Genomic DNA, 22346 nt, shown 5'->3' with positions numbered 1-22346 from the left:
CATGTTGTGCACAACTTGCCTTTCTCCCCCCTCCCTCCTTTAAAAGTGATATAGGGCTTCAAATAATGTTATGAACCTTTGTAAAAATGAGAATCGGTGCGAGAGATGAGGTTGGCGTGAGCTGAAGCTGTTAAATCCATATGTAACACAGTTCTATTTAATCAAAGGAAAATCACTTCAATCAATGGAATATAGAAAATAAAAGCTACTTCAGTTCACATCTTCCTCTTACTATGGAAAGAAAGCTATGCAGATACAACTATTTTTGTCATGCTTAACTGGACCACCTTAGTTGTTCAGACTTTGACTTCAATTCCTCTGTGTTTTGAGAGGACTTCTCAGCCCAACTGTGAGGTGGTGTTGTGACAGACATCGACGGAGCACCAAAAAGAAAAAAAAAGTCAAAGAAATACACAACAAAAAAAATCCCAACCCTAAGATGTTGTAGATACTCATTTCATTGAGCGGAAATGCAAAGAATTCATATTACTTCAACTGCAAACTGTGGAGCACATGCTGCCTCTTTGTCCTGTGTCCGTACAATATTTAGCACAGCTGGATTCATGGCTGGATTTCCTGAGCATGACACAATGCAAGTTATAATAAAGCAGAAAAATTAGTTTGGACATGCTAACAACACACTTAGTGTTTGCGTTTTTTTAATGCATTCTGGTAGAGTAGTGAACACTCTGGAAAGACTGACAGCTTTATGTAAAAAGTATCAGAGCACTGGCAGCTTTTAAGCTGCAGCATCTTGATTTTACTGTCTATAAGTAACAAAAATATCCTCAGTATAGACAACAATAGAAATTAAACAATAAGTAGAATATCACAGGTCCAGGATAATATTTTTGGTTTTAGCAAAGGATTTCCTAAAAGTAAATATTTTCCTGAAAGTAAATATCTGCCAAAAAGTATAAAAAAGAGTTAGGTAGTCAGTAACGTAAAACAGACTTTGTAGATACAATAAAGAAGCATGTTAAGCAATCAGAGAGTAAGGGATGATATGTTACAAGATATTACTTTGATTAAAGAAGATCTATTTCAGTGTGATCTACATATCATTTTCTCTTTATCCCAGAGCATTAGTCAAGTTGTGAAATGACCTGTATCCTGTAGCAGCCTCATTGCTACTTCAGAACATCAGTCGTGGTGTTGCCTAGTTGAACTAGGGAAACCATGGAAGAGGAATTTATCCTAGAGAAACTTTTCTAACTCTTTCTTCCCTCTGTCTCTGAAATGGACCCCTAAAACTGAACTAACCTGCTTTTGCTAATATTAATATTGTAGTTCGATGAATAAATCTCCCAATTAAAGGTCTAAGTACTGAAGGAACTGTTGCATTTCTGTACCAGCATGTGTCTTTCTGCATTTCCTCAGTGCAGGTGTGTGGTTTCCATCAGCTCTATGTCCAGAGACATACACAAAGATGAGCACTGGCCTTAGAACAGTCCCTTAGCATTAGACACAAGCTTTAGAACTCACTTAATGACCTAAAGAACTGTTCAGATATCTTTAGAGTAGCAATGCATGATTAAGCTTAAAAAATAAAGTTGCCTGTCTTTGTACACTGAATTACTTTGTGTGTGTAGGACAGAACATCCAAGAGCAAAAGAAAGAGGAGGGTGGTGTCTGTTACCACTGTTACTGAAATAAGTAATACTTTCAATAGCTGCCTTTTGTTCCCTGAGCAGCCATAAGCAATTCACCACCCAAGTTATAACAAAATAAACTTGGACAATTGATTTGGGCTTGTATTGGCAGGATGCTCTCCTGTACGTCTCTGACAGCACAAAGTAAACTTCAAGTGTATGGCACCCTGCTTCTGTAGCAGAGTTAGCATAACATTTCCCATCTCATTTTCCTTCCCCTGAAATTTCAGGTGCTTGGCCAAAAGAAAGGACATGTGGATAATGCTTTTCTGTGTTACAGTTAACTCCAGGTGACACAACAGTCCCTTAAAATCACTGTTAGTCTGTGAAATTCAGATCAGCTATGAAGTATAATACTGATTTAGGGCTATGCCTGGAGCATACATGGCCCAGAATCTGGCTGTTGGCTCGCTGCTGCTTCCAGCCCCTTTCCAGTGTGTGCTTCTTGTGGCCAGGATCACTGGGAATTCTCCTCCTGATGGAGACTGTTTCACAACAGCAAATCTAACTGCTGCCTGGCTTGCAGCTAAGACGGTGGGACCGGTTTCCATCCCTGAGATCTCCCAGCATTAGTGAACAGAGCTGTATCAGATCGCCATGGTTATATACTAGGAATCCATCAGAGTTGTATTTAAGTACTTTCATTGTCCCTAGTTGGATATTCTCTCCTCCAGAAGCTATCCTCTGCTCGGTTTGGTTGATTCAGCTGTTTATCTGACTGCTCTCTAAAGCACACAGTCAAACTTCTTATGGTTTTCGGCAGTACAGCTGTTTGCAGAACTTTCTGTTGTTGTCCCGTAGTTTATAGGCTCTTCAGCTGTGCTGATGCAACTGAGCACCATGCTGGTGTGGCCATGCTGTAAACCAGATCAGTGCAAAGATCTACATTAGGAACTTGAAGGAGAAGACTTCTGGAAACACGGGGTTGTTGCAAATTTGTCTTTTAAACCCACATTTCACTGATCTGCCTTCCAGTATTGCTTGCAAATAGCACAACTGCAGGGATAGTAACCCACAGCAAAGTAAGGAATGGGAATGGAGAAGAATTATTGGATACATGCAGCTGGCATGCTGAGGGGTGAGCAAGAACCTCCCAGACTGAACTTACTCTTGGTGGAAGAATAGCGTGAGCAATGGCCTAACCCAGCTCTGTCAAAATGATTTGGTTTAAAAAACACCTTACTATTAAAAGCGTTTAAGTTAACAAGATCATTTTGACAGAACTGGGTTAGGGAGTGACGACACAGACAGTTGCACTGGTAGATAAGCGAGGCAGTAAAGTCTAGCCAGGGCACACAAGTGGCACTTGGCAATGGACACTGTAAGCATGATCTTAGCTACTGCTGTAGTAGCGCCTCTGATTACAGCCTCAGTCCCTCTTCATCTCATGTTAAGGTGGGAAATTGCTTTTTAATTTTAATTTGTTGGGGGGGTACATGAGTAATCTTTACACAAACGAATAATCCACTGAGGAATAATAGTTATTATTTACGGCAAGCAGTGCTCACTCCTTTGCAGCGGAAAGATAAGAATGCTGCTTTAACCAAGGTAATTTAAAATCAAGTTCAGGTACAACGTAATGGATCTGTACTGGGAACAGGATGACTATGTAGCAAAGTTATGCAAGCAAGGATGACATGATTATTTGTTGGTTATGGTGTTTTGACAGTTCTATTCTAATAGACTTTGGGTTTGTTCTGCTTTAATGGCAAATTAAAATCCTTAGTACAGTTCTCTTAAGAAATTAGAATTAGTCCTACAAGTGAGACTAGAGGGCTAAGAAGCGCTAAGGCCTTATATTTTTATTATTGAAAACTTAAGGCTTTCTCTCCTCTGCTGCCAACAGATGATCAGTGAAGGAAAGATAATTGTGCTTCCCCTGGTGGGAAGGCTTTGCATCGTGTTGTAGCTATTGATGAAAGAGGACCTCATCTGAATTCTTGTGAAACGGGACTAGGAAACATAAATATTAGCGTAGCCGATACCTGCATTAGTAAATGTAAACCTAAAAAGCTTAAGGAATAGGAAGAACAATGTGAAGCTAAAAAACTCCCCAGAAGATTCTCTAGCTACTGTGGGGACAAAAAAAAAAATAGGAAGCAGAGAAATAGTCAGAGATTAAAAAAAACTAGTAATTTGAACAATAAAAGCTACTGGTTTGGATGTTAACAAAGGAAAAAACTAAAAAGGTACAAACCAGCTATACCTGTCTACTGGCTCTCAAAAAGGATTCCAAGTTCGCAGACCTATTGACATGGGAAATACAATACCTGATCATGAGCTGTGGGAAACCTGCTGTAGCGTAAAGAGAGACTCATTGGGTCTTAATGAATTTCAGATAAAGGAAGTCACAAGATGAAAATTTTTGCAGGGACACCTGATTAACCTTCCTGTTTTATTCTCCTAACCTGTATTAAAACTATTGCCCACAGCTCCTTTTTGCGGGAATAAAAATACTTATTTCTGGCAGAAATTAAATTAAATTCCTTCTTCTGGACACGAAAGCCCACATGGGTCGGATGGAATTTCGAGGCTCCAGAGAAAGTGTGTGAGAAGCCCAGGCTGCCTGCCTGCTGTCACACTGCTGGCTGGAACTCTCTAGGTGATTGGTACATGAGCGCCTCTCATCAATTATTTGAGGCTGCTTGTATTGTAATGCGGATTTGCTTATATTGAATTAGCATCAAAGTTAGAGATTATGCATAAAGATCTCTAACCCATTTTTTACTAGAACTCCATTGCCTTTATGTATCATTTATCTCCTCGTGTTGTTTCATACTAGTCTTCTGAATATGTACTGAAGGGGTCATTTAGTGTGCAATATAGAAAAGAACCTGAAAATTCTACAAAAAAAACCTGCTTTAGGCAAAGATTACATTTGTATGGCATTTCTAGTGTATCTTATTTAAATAAACCAGTTCTTCAGGTTTTTTTTTACCTTAATAACAGTTGTTTAGGAATTGATAGAATCCACCCTAATGAAATAGTGTGGTCAAAAGGCTTTGCTGTTGCATATCATCACTACACATGATAAGGTAAATGCAGAATGAAATACAGAGAAAACTTTGTTGCACTTCTTAAGACAGCCTTCCTGCTCTTCTGCGAAGAAGCAAGTGGCTCTAAAATCTTTTAGACTAAGGTCACGGTGTAAATCAATGCACTAGCATTGTAGTAAAGTAGTTCACTTGGCCAGATAGATATTCTGTGGTTTAAAACCTAAAAATAAATTGATTTTTTTAAAGCTTTTTATGATATTACTTTGTTTCTTATTCAATAAGAAGTTTATATATTAAACTACTTTTATGAACTTTATTAATCTTTTTACCAAATCTGCTGCATTCCAGTGTTCACCTTTTAAAGCTGCAAGGTGGTTATAAATAATCGTAATAAAATGAGTTACATTGGAGATGCCAGCCATCATAAAGCCTTCCACCACTCACACAGGGAACGAGAACTGTCAGTGTGTGTGACTCTACTCCTATGCAGGCAATTGACTCATCCAAGTAACCCACATAGAGTTTAGTTCTAAAAGAGGTTGCAATATATATTACCTTAATTTCTGAAGTTGATATGCTAGTTATGCTCTAGTGTTAGGTTATAAACTTCTACTTCGTTGTAATCACTTTTTTTGTTGCACTTGTATAAAATTTATGCACTCCATGGCCTGGAGTTGCACAAGTAGCGCTCCAAGATGCAGATTCCTGATAAGAGAATAATGTTTCTGTAAAACTATATCAGCACACACAGTAAATGGAAAACAAACCACTCAGCTTTATCTGTGTTTCTCTACAGGTTGTGCATGGAGAATAAAATTTATGAATACAGTCTTACAGTGTTGAAACAGAAGACAGTGTTTTGAATATCTGCTACTGACAGTTCGTCACATCTTTTGTCTATTTGCTACATAAAATAAATTCTTTATATTTTTAGTATCACTTTATCCTTTTTAACATTTTATACACATCTTTGCTGGGTTAGAATTGTATCTATAGTTGTATATATTGCACACTATACAGGGAAACCACTTAGAAGAACAGTGAAGGTTTGTTAAAGAAAACAGACCAGAACTATTTGAATATGTGGAAATTCAAAGTGAAAATTATGTTTTTGTCAGTACCAACAAAATCTTTATGAACGTGGAACTACATTTTTCAAAGGCTGTGTGCTTCTCCTCTTCTCAATTCTTAGCAAAAGGTAGTTCAGGATTCCCTGGAATAATTTTGCTGTCATTCCATAATCACCACTTCTTTAGACCCCAGCATAATGTAGGAAGGGAAAGCGCCACTGTGCCTCACCTGCTAGTCTCCCCTGATTGCCACATCTCCCTTTACATGTGGCTTTGTAATATTGTTACTGTAGCCTGATTCAGTAGCCATATCAGTTCCTCCTATAATTCAGAGGTTTTATAATACATCAACCTGATCCAGCTGAAGGTGTCCCTGCTCACCACAGCAAGGGTGGACTGAATGAAATGTAACGGTCCCTTCCAACCCAAATCATTCTATGATTCTATGAATTTAACTACCAGGCATTTCTTGATTTTCCTACTAGCCAATATGAAAATCACAGGGCCACGCATTTAAGAATGGCTTCTGTCAGCTCCCAACCACATACATCATGTTCTGCTCCCAGGAACGGAGAATAAAATTCATTCCCAACTTTAGTAAAGAAATCTGGGGACAGTACGATCTCCATGCATTGCACAAAGTAAATGCCACGATTCACTGATAGAGCAGTGAATCCCAAATGAAAGTCTGTTTCTCAAATAAATCTCAACAGGCTCCAGCAGTCTAGGTTGAACTATAGGGAAATTTATCCAGCTCTGCTGTTACACTCTGCTCATATTCCCCTGCAGTACAACAATACATGCAGAAGCCCCATCAGAATTTTTCTTTACCCTACACTGCCTAACATTTTCCTCTCGGTACTTGAGAATCTCTCAGTTTTGTGTTTGTTGGGCTTGTGTAACTGTACTTTTCATGGGGTTATTTCATTGCGTTTGGCTTAGTGACATGGTATGTGCATAACTAATACTTTTGGTGTGCTTCTGACTCTTATTGCCTTAAGGTATAGCTGAATAGGGAGCTACTGTGAGAACGGTCCAGTGATAGTGCATCTTAAGCATTAGTGCTAGCGGATAAATTTGATGGGAGTTAGTGAAGAGTAACAGCCAGGAAGTCTGGGGGAGGAACTGAGGAGGGATGCACTGAAATGAACCTAATGCTTGCCAAGGATTCAGAATGGCAGACTGAAAAACAAATATCCTGTTCTTTCTTCAAACAAAAATGTTTCTGTGAGCATCATATTGTTTTATCTCATTTATTTCATCTCTTCTAGAAGGCAGCTTGTGTAGCTTAATTAGGAATCATTTTCAAAAAACTTCTTCATGAAAAGGAGTGCTTTGCTTTTTTATTATTTGGTCCTGTGAGTAAAAAGATCTATACCAATTTGTACTGGGAGAGTTGGAAAGTCAGTCATAGCCCACTTGGGTTCTTTTTAAGGCTTTCTTAGACAGAATTGTAATGTACTGTTTTGTTTCTGGTCAGCCCCTATCTCTGCATCAAAAATCACTTTGAAATAAACACTGAAAACTCTCAGCTACGGAAAAGGACTCTCAAGTTGGGTTTTCTGCTTGTGACCCCGGTTTTGAATTTAATCCTGGATGTTGTTTGAAGATGATGTCTATTACTCTGTTTTATAGGGGTTCTATTTCTCCTATGTCTCAACACTTTCTCCACTGAAGGCATACAGAGCATCTCTCCCCAGGCAGACATGTGCACCCACAAGTCCCCTCACATGCACAAATATCCCATACAAACAAACTTCACCTCTTTCAGTGAAAGTTTGTCTCTCTCTCTATTGATAGCTTCCACCACCAAATACGCCCCAGGAAATGTAGCTTTTTAACACATGCCAGAAAGCAGCAGTGGTAACTTCCTTTTAATCCCTTAGACCAAAGAAGGTTTTCAGAGGGTGATTGACAGACCCTTCCCCTCAAGCAATTAAACTGTTTGCTCCTCATGCTTTTCCATTTTCTGGGACTGAGAGGATGCTGAGAGATTGAAGAGCCTCCCTTGCTTCCCTCACATTTTTCCCCAAGTTGCATTGCAAGAGCACATTGTATTCTCTGATTTCTTCCTTTCCATCTCAGTCTGCAATGAGGCCTAAAGATGTTTCTAAGCCGCACAGTTACTTCTGTAATGGTATTCACCTCATTCTGGATGCATTGTCAAAGCACCGCACTATTAGCTTACCATTCTTCCGTGCTATTTGAGATACTGAATTTCAGTTTGATAACGGTTCTTCTTCCCTCTTAACAAGACAAGTTTCTCACAGTTTCAGGTTTTCATGAAACAGATTTCACAGTTGGTTGGCAATTACTGAAGATTAAAAAAAAATTACTTTTTTCGTTGTTTGTCTTTAAAATAACAGCTGACTTTTGCTTCCATGAGTATATATGAACCCACCTCGTCAAAAAAAAAAAAAACCAACCAAAAATAAAAACCAAAAAACAAGCCCTCAAGATTTTCATGGACATGCGACACTAGGAAATCATTTTAAAGTGGAAACAAAACAGCGTAAGATGGAGTGTAAGCTTAAAAGTACAAAGCTGGTGAAGGGGCTGGAGAACAGGCCTTATGAGGAACGGCTGAGAGAGCTGGGGGTGTTTAGCCTGGAGAAGAGGAGGCTGAGGGGAGACCTCATTGCTCTCTACAACTACCTGAAAGGAGGTTGTGGAGAGGAGGGACTTGGGCTTTTCTCCCAAGTGACAGGGGACAGGACAAGGGGCAATGGCCTCAAGCTCTGCCAGGGGAGGTTTAGGCTGGACATTAGGAAAAAAATTTTCACAGAAAGGGTCATTGGGCAGTGGAACAGGCTGCCCAGGGAGGTGGTTGAGTCACCTTCCCTGGAGGTGTTTAAGGCACAGGTGGATGAGGCGCTGAGGGACATGGTTTAGTGTTTGATAGGAATGGTTGGACTCGATGATCCGGTGGGTCTCTTCCAACCTGGTTATTCTATGATTATATGATTCTATGATTCTGTCTTGAGTATGGTGATTTCTCATGAGACTGTTTAGCTGTGAATCAGCCAATGAAAATGTCTCAGGAATCTTTCTACAGACCTCTGGCCTCGTCAGAGTAGCTGTAATGCAGCCCTTCCTTCAGAGGGATCCACAGATGCAGTTTGGATTTTGCCAGTCACAGAGGTGTTAGCAGGCCCTACTACGTTATCTGACTTTTCCATTTCAAGGAATATTTACACCGAGAGGGAACATGGTGTGCACTTTTAATACAGAAAAGAGTGGGTGGGGAAATGAAAGGCAAAACAGGAGAAGAAAAGGCTCCGGGAGACTTTAGAATTGCCTTAGCATGCTTAAAGAGGGCCTACAGGAAAGCTGGGGAGGGGCTCTTCATCAAGGAGTGCAGGGATAGGATGAGGAGAAGGGTTTTCAGCTGAAAGAGGGGAGATTGAGATGAGATCTTAGGAAGAAATATTTCCCTGTGAGGGTGGGGATCTTGCCTAGAGCAGTGGTGGCTGCCCCATCCCTGGAGGTGTTCAAGGCCAGGTTGGATGGGGCTTGGAGCCCCTGATCCAGTGGGAGGTGTCCCTGCCCAGGGCAGGGGTAGAACTGGATGGGCTTTAAGGCCCCTTCCAACCCAAACTATTCTATGAGTCCATGATTCTATGAAAATACTCTCAAGTGTCCATCAAGGAAAATGTCTTTAAAATAAAATCTGACTGTGTGTTTTCTCAGAAAGTGAGAGGGACACTGGGAGTCTTGCTCTGCAGATGTGCGTAAATGAGCTTGCTTAGATTCTAGAAGTGATCTGGTTCAAGGGTCGTGGATGTCACAGCAGACTTACCAGTCCTGCTCCTCTGCTGGGCTGGGAAGGTTTTGCTGAGCTATGTGCTGCTGCAGCCAGATGATTACTCAAATGAGAACGTACTGCTGGGGCCTTGTGCACTTCCTAGAAGCAATTTCATTTTTTATTGTGGAGGAAAGCAGAGTAAGTCTGTATACAAGAACATTATTTTGTTTGACTTTTATTATTTGACATGCTAAGTATTTATAGTTGACTATGTAAAAAGTACAAGCTAGCAGGAAGACCATGAGCTTCTTCAGTCCCTAAGACAAACCGCAAGTGAAATGTTTCCTGAGTGTGTGTAATCATATATTTGGGTCTTCTCTCGGTATTTCAAGCAATGAAGGAATTCTCAGAATCACTTTATTTATTTTTTTAACTCATTTAATATGCATCAGTATTGTGTACTACAAATTGTACATCTAATATAGCTTGTTTATGATGTAAAAGTAAATAAGATACTTCAGAATGCTTTTCTAAGCTATTTAGTCACTAATTTGGCCATTTTTTTTCCCCCATCAGGAATCTTTAATGACTGGAAAACTCAGTGGATCATGTTTTTATCATCTAAGCTATTTTTACGTTGACTGTGCTATAAACACATGGAGGAGCTGTAAGTAAATGTTCTGTACTGCATGATGAATTGGATTGCTACAGTCTGGAGGAAAGCAAAATAATAATTTCATTTCTGTGGTGATTTGCGTAGCTTGTGGTACAATGCCAGAAAGACTAACGGAAATGCTTATGGATACATGGACTCCATTAATAATATTATGGATTACTGTCCTTCCTTCCATTTATATGGCTCCAATGAATCAATCTCAAGTACTACCAAGTGGATCCAGTACAGGACTTAAAAGGCTAACTGAAGAACAAAGAGTTTTGAACCGCTCCAAGAGAGGCTGGGTTTGGAATCAAATGTTCGTATTGGAAGAATTTTCTGGACCTGAACCAATACTAGTTGGCCGGGTAAGGCAAGATATGTTTTTTTTTTCTCTCTGAGTATGTAAATGTATAGCATGTGAAGGTCTTCAGTCATCTGGTCCCTTCTAAGAAGTCCAAGTAGGAGGTGCTCTGTTATTCTGAAAGTTTTCTCTTAATATCCATGCATTTGTTCTTTACATGTACTGCATTTTAAGAAGACATTTTCCTGGTTAGCTAACCTGCTCTTTACAACAAAATTATGCATATTCCATTTTCCATTTGACAAAAGCACACAAGCACGTACACATCCCTTATTTAATATCATTAGTCACCACTCTTCACCTCTGTCAGCTGAAGATTTTCACCAAAGCAGCTTTTTGTCATTTGTTCTTATTCACTCAAGATGTGTTCCTGTTCAGTCGTTCAAAAAGGTCATTTGCTATCTCCAACCTGATTACACAGAAGTTATTTATGCTCTGAGAATTTTTAAAACCAAAACCAAACAGGGAAGTGTGGTCTGTTCAGCAAATGACAAGGGACTGGTTTATCAGGAGATTCTGATGTGCACATTTTCAAAATAATAATGTTGCCACAGATTTTGTAATTAACTTTCAAGTTGGGAAGATAACACAAGAAAAAACATCACGTTTTTCTATGTGTCTTAGCCTGCCTGTTGCCTTAAACCCTTGATTGTTGGCATGCATTAGCTTATTCTGTTGCTCAGTGTATTACCCCCAGTTTGTGAATCAGCCTTGCACTTTCTCTGAAAAGAGATCATGGGCCATCTGCATTCATGAGGAATGAATTATCTTTAGAATTATTCTTGGAAAAGAACTCTGTGTTCCTAAATGCATGTTTGGCCTATACAAAGCGGTTATAAATACCTTGGTTGTTTATCACTAAGGCTCAGTTCCCTTTGAATAACCAGGTACATTATCATCATCTTACCTGGTTACTGAAGCTGAGTAAAAAATCTAGAGCACAGAAATGATGGGCATCAGTTAATTTCATGATAATTTTGGAAATTTTCTTGGTAAATTAGTAGCATATTATATAATAATATAAGGATAGTCAGTAGCTGTATCTGTTATTGAAGAGAACACAGATCAAGTGCATTCCTAAGTTTTCCCTAGTATGGCTACTTTCCAGTCTAAATTTAGAGTCAGAAGGTTTAATGAGCTTTTATCCAGTGACTTTTGAGGGCTCTGTTAATTTACATTTATATCAAGTATTATATATCTGGTTTTATTTTTTTTTTCTGTGGTTACTAACCTGTCTCAATTTCAGAGTGATAACAATATGCTTATTCCAGATCTTAAAAATATTTTATCAAACCTGTTCTTTTTAGACTATTTTGGTCAAGATTTTAAAATGATTTTGAGTTGCTTCTGAGTAGCTGGAGAGAATACTGAGGTTGTACTCTGTAGAACTTTGATTTTCAGAGTGTATCCAAGTTTTACTATTTCTACAGTATTGGGGGGGGGGGTTGGTTAAAATAGTATCCTGAATTGTTCCAAGTAATTGGTGAACAGAAGTGGATGGGTTAAACTAAGTTAAACCAATAAGGACATTATCCAATCTTTTCCTGGCATTTTGAATAGAATTAACTACTCTAAAATGCTGTGGTAATCTATTTGTTGTGACTGCATAATTGAAACACTGTATGATATAGATGCAAACAAGCAAATAGTGAAATTTGCTCCTATAGGAAGAAATTCTTGATTTATTAATGAAAATGGCTTAAAATATTCTTGTAATTCTTATCTGTATTTCCTCACTCTTTCCAGATAAATGAGCTATATCTGACTTATTTATTTTCCTGTGTTTATGAGTAGCGTGGGTGCTTTCAAACTCTGCTGTAGTCAGTGGGAGCAGAGGTACTCTGCATCTTTCAGAGCTGTTCATAATCCTTCCTGACTATAAAGCAGCAACTCCCTCAATTATAGCTCTCGGCAGCCCTTCTTCCCCAAACTTAAATGTATAAAATGTCACAAGCAAAATGTTCTCCCTCTCCATGAAGCTGGGCTGTGGCTTGTCCTCTGTAACCCTCTTTGGTTTCTTATCCATTGCAATTTTAAAATAACCTCCTTTTCAGGACTCACTACACCTGATTCCTCCTCATCTCTTTTCTACTTATATTATTCCTCCAGCCTTCCAGTTTTGACCCATGCCATAGGATTTGCCCCCAGCCAAAGGATTTGCACACTTAGGGCATCTCCTTCATTGTGTGGCTTTCTTTATCAACTATTTTTCTGCCCCATGGTTTACCCTCATTTTCTTCTTCTTTTTTATATTGCCAGACTTTGAATGAAGGGCACTCTGTAAAATATGATGTAGTGAATTAATGTAAAGAGGCTTAACATTGTGGAGAGAGGCTTAACATTAGGAAACCAACAGTAGAATAGAATTAATAGTAGGATACCAAACGAGTATGCCACCTATTTGCTGCATTTTCTGGACAGAGATGTGCTTTTGTGCCGTTACAGAGGCAGTGTTGCTTGTATGTCCTTTTTTCATATGTTCAAAGTATAATGTCCAAACAAATTTATCATTTGACAGCTAAAATTCAGCTTTTAAGCACTGCTCAGGATAATATTGATACTTAAATAATGTTTTGCATGTCAGTGCGTGGAAAGGCACTGAGCAGAAGCATTTGATTTTGATGGAATTGAAATGTGTCTCAGCAAAATAAAACTGAAAACTAAGATTAATTATGATAAATATAAACAGAATACAAATAACTTCAAAAGAAAAGCCTGAATATAGAGTTAATGCATTCATTCTGCCAGTTAAAAAGATCTCATATGAAAATTCCTGAAGTACAGGGAAAGATTTACAAAGATAGGTAATATCTTTTATTAGGCTACTTAGTTTTTCCAGGAGAAACAGCTTCTAGGCTAAATTTTCCAGAATTTTAGCTGTATCAATACAACTGCACACCCTTCAAAGTTACTTAGTCATTGCTGTTCTGTGTGAATATATATTTATAAATGCTTTCTCAATGTATTTGCTCTAATAAATGAATGAATCTGGTGTGAAACTAATAAGAGGATTTAATGTGACTTCTTTCTTAAGGCACAGTAGTTTTCTTCAATGACTTGAGTAGAGGGCAGGAGAAAATCTTTTGCTGTCCTTCTTGAACTTCTTCCAATGAGTTTGAAAAATACTTATTTCAAATGTCAGTTTTCATCATTATATTCAGTAGGATCAAGCTTGAACTTAAAATAAGCAGCTTTACTTGTGTTCCTACATCTGTAAAAATGTGTATGAATGCTTCTTTCTTAGGATGACTTCTGAATTTATGAGCTTTCTCTATGAAATGCTACAAACATTGGAGCTTTTCCTTCTGTCTGTATTAATATTGCATTTCTTTTGACACATGGTATTATAATAAATGTCGTATTATTTTGATCTGTACATGTAGAAATGTATAGATGTGTTTTGAGAGACCTCCAAAGTAACCTTTTTCATGTCCATGTGACATGCTTCAAATGAGTTTGGTTTTGTTCATAGAATCATAGAATCACCAGGTTGGAAGAGACCCACCGGATCATCCAGTCCAACCATTCCCATCAAACACTAACCCATGTCCCTCAGTGCCTCGTCCACCTGTGCCTTAAACACCTCCAGGGAAGGTGACTCAACCACCTCCCTGGGCAGCCTCTGCCAGTGCCCAATGACCCTTTCAGTGAATTTTTTTTTTCCTAATGTTCAGCCTAAACCTCCCCTGGTGGAGCTTGAGGCCATTCCCCCTCGTCCTGTCCCCTGTCACTTCGGAGAAGAGGCCAGCTCCCTCCTCTCCACAACCTCCTTTCAGGTAGTTGTAGAGAGCAATGAGGTCTCCCCTCAACCTCCTCTTCTCCAGGCTAAACACCCCCAGCAATGCAGTACCGAAAAATAGATTTACAAATATCCATTCATGCTTAATTTCTTCTTTTTCTTGCTTTGTCCATAGAAGCAGGTAGGTATTTTACAAAGCTGCTGCATCTACTTTAGCAAACTCCATAGAGTGCGCGTTGTTGTCAGCAGTTTGCAGCCCTCCCAGTGTAGAGTGAAGTGTCTTGGGACACCATGTGCTGTCCCTATGGACTTGATTAGTTAGATTGAACTTTTCTGTGATATACACTGCCGCATTTTCTCAGTCTCCTCTGCAAGCATTTACAGCACCATGGACGATGTGCTGTGAAATATGCAGTGCAGACGATGCCACTGTTCTTCCACAGGAGGCAGCCAACAGATTCACAGTGCAACAGATAATAGAGTTAAAAAGCATTAGGAAACTAGGGTTTGGGTACGAAATCATGGCTGTTGGTTTATGGAAAGTGCATTTCTTGTGATGTTTTAAATGGAATAGGATCTGGTTTAACAGAAGTTTTTAACCAAAAACCTGGGACAGTTCATGTGTTAACGGTTGCCATTTGTAAGTACAGTGCATGGAGAGAACAGTAGGGAGAACAGAGGTGACAAAAGTAATTTTTACTTTTAACTTGTGTATTCTCTACTGATTCATTCACTGCTAAAGGAATCAGCAGTTACGTCTGAACACAAAATCCCCCTAACAGTCAGTCAGATGGGTGCTGCTTCTGCACAATCACTCCTGGGAGCACTTCTGAGGTTCTCGAAGAACCTTCCCCAGGCTTTTTTAATTTGCCCATTTCCAGTCTCAAATCCTTAACACATTGCATGTTTTGCACACAGTCTCTGTGATGAGGGAATGAGAGATTCATAAGATGAGCTGGCCAGGGGAGAGTAGCACCTGTGTGCTGTGTCACATCTGTGGCCTGTGGTCAGTTCAAGAGTTGTGCCAACTCTTGAGAAGTGGCTCAGAAAAGCTGGAGCAGGAGAGGCCAGCTTGGATGGGGCTTTGAGCAACCTGATCCAGTGGGAGGTGTCCCTGCCCATGGCAGGGAGCTGGTTGGAACTGGATGGGCTTTAATGTGTCTTCCAAACCAAGCCATTTTATGATTTGATGACACAAACCAGGCAGAGTTGGTGGGACTTGGGAAGACCGTGCCCAGGTCAGCTCTTCTGTGCAGTGGAGTCTCAGTTAGGCATTTTTAATCGGTGACGGTAGAGTTTTCCTCCTTGCTTCTGACATACACGGAATGTCTCTGTTCATGCTGTTAAATGCAAATCTTTTTGGTATGGCTTGTAGGATGAGGGAGCCAAGCAGCTTTTGCTTTTTAGAGCAATGGAGATTTTTCCCTTGATGTATGGGACTGAGGTCCAGGCCTTCAGAGGAGAAATCATTTTCCTGTACGAGGAACAGTAGAGAAGCATCGTATTTGCACAGTGAAGGGCTTCAGGCTGTGCTACTGTAAAAACCGAACCTGGAAATGCAGAGAGCACTTATAAATAGCTCCAAGCTGTATGTTCTACATTATACATGCTTTATGCAATCTTTGATTTCATTGCCAACATACATTTTATCTCTTAACAAGGAAATGGTAAAAATCTTACTTGTTTAAAATTATAAACAGTTCTGTTGAAGTACAAGGGAAACATATATGCAAAGTAAACAAGGTTTTAATTAAACGAGTTCTTTCCATATGTTTTCCTTCTTAGTCCTGCATTGAGCTTGTGATTCTGAAAATACTGTCGTACTCAAGTGTTGCATACCAGAAAGGTATGTAACTAAGGCTTTCATTACTTTAAGGATGGATTACATGCTGTTTCCCTGAATACAAGAAATTACAGTGACATGTAGGTGTAGTACAGCCCTAGCACAGGTTTCATAGGGTATAATGTGTTCCTACATTAATGCATTGTTAAAGTTTGTGTTAGAACAACTGATTATATCCATTCTCCTCTTTTCCTTCTTCTGTACATTTGTGTGTTTCACTATCTATGATTTAAATACTTGCCATAAAATATTCAATATCTGAAGTGTTGCAAAGTCAGCATTACTTTCTCAGCCCCAGGTTTTTGTTGTTGTTTTGCAACCATAATTATACACTAATTTTCCTACTTATGTTTAATAAACTCTCAGAAGCTGGAATGTATCGTTTATTTTGCTACTATATTCTTTATGGAAAATATAATCCCCCCTGCCTTTTGTGTGCTTCTGAAGGGGAAGAGATGACTGTCTACTTCATTGAATGTTCCAGTTTACATGGTCTAAATCCGCTTAGTAAGCAAGAGTATAACTAGATCTGAGAAAAACCCTTCTCAATTAAATATTGCTGCAAAGACAATAAGCATAGTATAAACCATTTTTTAGAAGTCTGACAAAAGCAGTGGGTTTTAAACTTGTATTCCTGAATCTGCACAAATTTCATTTGTTTCTTTTTAACCACTTACAAGTTCCAAGAAATTTCTTCTTGCAAGGTCTGAACTTAAAGTCAGTTGAACTGAAGTGAGCCAACAGCGTCTGCATTTTCTAACACAGCATAAAAAAAATTTTACTGATTTCTCTTGGAGTTAACCAACAGGACGTATCTCCAGACTCTAAAATCTCATTTCTCTATATTTCTGGGAGTATCACTGAGTAAGGTTGAACACTTTCATGCTCTCTTATCTCTAACTGGGGCGGGGAGGGGCATGATAGGAACACAATTTGAATAGAGTCACAACTTAAAATTTCCTTCTGTCAGCTAATACAACTGCACTGGTAAGAACTTCATAGAATCGTAGAATAGTTTGCATTGAAAGAGACCTGGAAGATCACCTAATTCCAACCCTGCTGCCATGGGCAGGGACACCTCCCACTAGATCAGGCTGCCCAAGTCCCATCCAACCTGACCTTGAACACCTCCAGGGATGGGGCAGCCACCACTGCTCTGGGCTTCGAAGAAGCATTCCATCAGACACCTCCTCTATTTCTGCCTTATACTATTAAAGCAATAGAGTAAAAAAAAAGCAGTGCATATCCATATTGACCACTAATGTGGAAAACACTTAAAGGAATGCATTAGAATGTCAGGTAGCTTATGTAACCTGCATGGTAAAAGGTCAACCTGCAAAAGACGGCACTGTCTGAGCTGTCCGTATTTTCTTTACTAAAGTGGGAACAACTCTCTGATGTGATTCACATCTTGAATCTTCACAGGCAATATGTGTGGAATAACATCAAAGAGTTGGGTTGGGGTTTTTATTTTTTTTTTCATTTGTGGAATGGATTGGTTAGTTTGATTTTTGGTTTGTTTTGGTTTTTTTAAATAATGGTGGATATGCTTAATGGTGTGTTCTTAGGTATTTGGATCCCCTGATGTTACCTTAACATTATTCACTTAAATTTTATTGTCACATTTTTCTAAAGCCACAAAGACCTCTATTCTTCTGAGAAAAAGTAGCTAACGCTGAGAATTTTGTTTTGTTTGTGAAGGATAAGAAGCTTGTGTACTTTTGTTCAATATATTGATTAAAACACTTTCTCTTTCTCTCAATTAATTGAAATGTTTTCTAAGTATGCATGCAAAATGCTGAACTGACAGTATGAAAAATTAAGTAGCGCCTTCCACATAATATTCTGCAGATGCCCTATGATCGTTTAGTCTTTCCAACATTGCTTTAGTAAATGGTTTTCAATTTCTACCTGTAGGGCCCACCTCTGGTGCTGTCAGGATGCTTCAGTTCCAGTTGTCAATTTACCTACCAATTAGTGCCAATTGTGATGGTGGTTTTTTTGCTAAAAGTTTGTCCTTTCTGAACTTGATAAACATATTTCCTATAGGGCCCTGAAAAACTCAAGTAGTAGTGACTTCCCAGAAGTGACAGAATATGTTCGAACAGTAAAGTGAGTGTATTTATTGTTTTCATTGAATCATAGAACGGTTTGGGTTGGAAGGGACATTAAAATCCGTTCAGTCCCACCCTCTGCCATGGGCAGGGACACCTCCCACTGGATCAGGGGCTCCAAGCCCCATCCAACCTGGCCTTGAACCCCTCCAGGGATGGGGCAGCCACCACTGCTCTGGGCAGCCTGGGCCAGGGCCTCCCCACCCTCACAGGAAAACATTTCATCCTAAAACCTCATCTCAATCTCCCCTTTCAGCTTAAAACCATTCCTCTCATCCTATCCCTGCACTCCCCGATCAAGAGGCTCTCCCCAGCTTTCCTATAGGCTCCCTTTCAATACCAGAAAGCTGTTATAAGGTCTTATCATGTCAGGTCCTGATGTAATGTTCTTCAGTTTGTCAAAGCTTCATGTAATGAAACTTTAAAGATAGTTTTGTATTAAAATGAAAAACGCTTTGGGGTTAATTCCTTTAGTGTCTGAAGGCTTCCAGTAAGACCTCTAGAGCTGATGTGGGTGATACCTCCTCATGTGAATTACATCTGAAGAAGGTTGGCTTCTTGTCTGCTGGACAGCTTTGTCTTTTTAGGATCTATTTTTTAGATGTTCACGCAAGTAATCACAAGAAAAATTAGTTTGAGTGTGAAAATAACGAAAAAGAGTTCATATAAAATTTTGTTTCTTGAAAGTTCTGTTTTAAAAGTTGAGGGTTTTCCCTATACTAGTAAAGCAAAAGAAGAAAAAGGAAGACATAACTTGTGTTGTGCAACAGACCAAGGACTTCACAGCTGAGGGTCTTCTGTTTGTTTTTTCAGTGGTTTTTTTTGGACAAAGCCAGGGATGTTGATGCTATGGAATTTAATGTGGATGTGAAGCTTTCAGCTTTATTACAGAAATAATTTCCTGCAATAAGCATTTTGGGCAGTATTTAAAGGTAACTAGTATTTGAAAGCAATGTGTGGGGCATGTGCCACTGAAAATAAATGTAGATAATTTTCTTAAAGATATTCAGGCAAATATTGATGTATATGAGTTGCCTCTTGGTTACCCCTGAGGAACACCTGTAGTGATACAGAGTAATATATAACTTTCCTATTTCCTGGGGACTTTCTATTAGTGTAAAGATTCCCCTTCCAGAATTTTTTTCAAAGCCTTTATTTTACAGCAGTCATGCCAGCAGCTAAGAAAAAGTAAGTGTAGCTCTCCCTGGAGACTATCAATGCCATTCCTGAATTAAAAGGAGGAATCATTAGGAGAAACGTAAGAAATCCCTTTTCTTGTTTCGGGGTCTGAGCTCAAAAACTGTTACGCACCCACCCCCTGGTGAACAGGAGCAAAGCTGGGGGTTTGTGTTTCAGCCTTATGTGCTGCACGTTGCTGTCAGATCACCTCAATGAGAGGGAACGGAATGAAATAAAAGACTGACTCAGAGAGGATCACTGGAGGCAAGGAGCTCAGTTGTAGGTAAAACCAGCAAAAGATATTTTTTAGCAGTACCAGAGGGCCCTTGTCATCTGCTGATTTAAATCCAGAAATCATATTATCCAGTTTTCTTTTCCCTTGCTGAGAGAACTGCTTGCATACAATAGGGGTCTTGTTACCAAGTGAGAAAAGGTGCATTTTAGTGTGTGCAGAGCTGGTGATGGGCATCCAGGTGTGAAGAACACAGAACATAGAAGAATTGAACCAAACTGTAGCTCTTCTATCACATTGTTTCCTAAGGTCATCAAGCTACAAGCATCATTAAGAGCTATGATGTGTTATACATCCAACCTAGGAAACCAGGATGTTAAATTGAATGGGAAAAAAAACCCTTATTTTTTAAGTAATTTGGAATAATCTGCAACGTAATTGATGCAACATAATCCTGTATTGTTAAAGCGTGATGCAAGGGCTCAGAATCTGGTATTACTCCACTCAAACAGCTTAGCGAAAATCTACCATATTTTTACAGAACAATTTTTCTAAATACAGTCACTGGCATACGTGCTATTCTCTTTTAGCTCCTCCTTTTTTTGAAATTGTCTGCTTTACAAGCAACCTGTTCTCTAATTCCTATGTAGTTTAAAGCTTTTAATGCAGACCACTGGCATGCTTCACAATTCCCATTGTTGCCTTGTTATACAGGCAAGAAAATACACTGTCCAGAGGCAAAATGTGTTTCTTCCTTCATGCAAAATGCCAGCCCAATATTTCAAATTTACTAGTTTATTTCTAGTAATTAACAAGTCTCAATTATCTTTTGGGGTATCCCACATACTTGTTATAATATTTGATTAACTGAGAGCAGGTGCTGATTAAATATACAATGACTTTTACTTTTTATTGAGTTTTCATATGAACAAACAGAAGTTACTTAAATTATTTGAAGCGTATACCAGGATTTTACTTGGCAGGAGAGGACTTGCAGACTGAATTGAGAATGAAGCCATGGAGGTTTTTATGGGAATCTCTTCATGGACTTGTCTGTTGCGTGAATTTTTAGAACCTTGCACGTACCCTCAGTGTGTATGGGGGATTGTTCTAATAAACCGAGCTACAGCAAATGAGGAATGGTGCTCCAAGTTAACAGTAAATGTGGAAGCTGTTAATGCTGCCATTCGTATTGAGAAGCCTTAGCTAAAACTTTAATCCTCTATGTCGGGTAGGAGACAATTCCTGCCTCAAAGCTGTTACTGTCTAAGCAGGATACGCAGACTGTAACTGAGGAAGAAAATATAAATACCAAAAGATGTATGTGGGCACAGAAGTAATTTTCAACATCCACAATTAACCTTCAGGGGGTCCACATCCCTCTAGCAGGGAACAAGCTTTCTGATTCCCTGTTAAATTCCCTAGCCAGTGCTGTCTCCTGCTAGCCAGGATGGAATCACAACGTGTGAAGATCAAGTGTTGTTGGGAAGTCTAAGAAACCACGTGATTACTTGTCATGTGTGTGGGACGTTCTGTAAGAGATGATTCCTGTGCAGTTTATGAATAACTTAAACATGCTAAAATAAATATATGTAGTTAAATATATTGAACATAAGGCTTACTGGCATGATGGAGTTACTGTACCTCAAAACCACTGAATCGTTAGGCAGAATTAGGCTTCTCATTCTCTGTAGAAGGCAGACGCCCTGATCATCCCATGGAGTAATCATTTTGTAAATGATCTAAATTCTGTCACTCCAGAAGACCACCTGCTAGGTACTGCAAATCACTGATGAGCAAAGGAATGCTCGAAATTGAGGAGTTTATTTGTGAACATAGGTATTTGGATTTTTAAGGGAATTTTTTGTGAGTAGATGTTTCTACCTGATCAAATGCATTCTGCACAGATACCGTAACAGACAATTCTCTGTGAGACTTTATGGATTGTAAAGCACAATTTTGCTTTAGGAGTTAGGCTGGAGACCTGCTCTGAGACAAAGATTCATTGCAGTGCTGTGAATGGGTTCTGAAATGGATGTTTCATTTTGTAAAGTGGAAAAAAACCACCCCATACTGTAGCTGAGTCAGTATTTATTCCAACTGACATCTCGTATGCAGAATCAGGAACACATTTGTGAATTCTAAAACTTGCAGAAAGATTGGATAAGAAAAGAAATACTTCCCCCACCCTAAAACAGGTGAACGTGGCTCCATTTTGTCCTAAGGCTCAGTTTCCAAGGGTTGTTTCTTTGTGAGAAGAAAGGTCTGATGTGACTTTAGGACAGCAGGTTGTCAGGCTGGAAGAGTACAAATACTGACTCATCTGACAGTCCACTTTGTATTTAGCTCTAAGGATTTGTGCAACATAGGAGGATCTAGCCTGTTATGGGACAGAGTAACCGACCTCGGGAGTCTCTTCTCTTGGTGACCTTACTGCTGTAATACCCATGATATAGTCTTCAGGCACTCGCATTTCATCATGCCCACGAGACAGTAGCAAAAGGAATCTCTCAGGATCATTTTTTTGAGAATTCTCAGGGAGACCAATAATCCTGTAAGAGTTAAGCCTTAATTTATTCTTTCTCAGTCACTTAATTTCTAAGTTGGTTGTCCTTATTATACCTCGTGATACGTTCTACTACAGAGCCTGAATTTCGGCTTTGTGAAACTGTATGCTTTTCAGCACCACTTCTGATTGATAAAAATTATTTTGAGGGGTCCAGCTTCCCAGATACTTTGAATTGTTTCAGATCCAAT

At 39.2% G+C, this 22346-nt stretch overlaps 1 protein-coding gene across 3 annotated transcripts in view; it reads left to right on the top strand.

Annotated features, from left to right (window-relative positions):
- The window catches only part of CDH8 (cadherin 8), a 166232-nt gene that overhangs the window by 11873 nt on the left and 132013 nt on the right, over positions 1-22346 (top strand). For 2 of the 3 annotated variants that reach the window (XM_069868319.1, XM_069868317.1), the window contains exons 2-3: positions 10040-10130; positions 10224-10486. In XM_069868319.1, the coding sequence (XP_069724420.1) occupies positions 10040-10130; positions 10224-10486 (354 nt within the window). Of the gene's footprint in view, positions 1-10039; positions 10487-22346 lie in introns of those variants that run through there. The other variant, XM_069868318.1, reaches the window with a different exon arrangement.

This window comes from Phaenicophaeus curvirostris, chromosome 14, assembly GCF_032191515.1.
Source record: "Phaenicophaeus curvirostris isolate KB17595 chromosome 14, BPBGC_Pcur_1.0, whole genome shotgun sequence".
In the NCBI taxonomy this organism is placed as follows: domain Eukaryota; kingdom Metazoa; phylum Chordata; class Aves; order Cuculiformes; family Cuculidae; genus Phaenicophaeus; species Phaenicophaeus curvirostris.
Note: the sequence above shows the minus strand (reverse complement) of the source record. Positions and strands in the feature narration are given on the sequence as shown.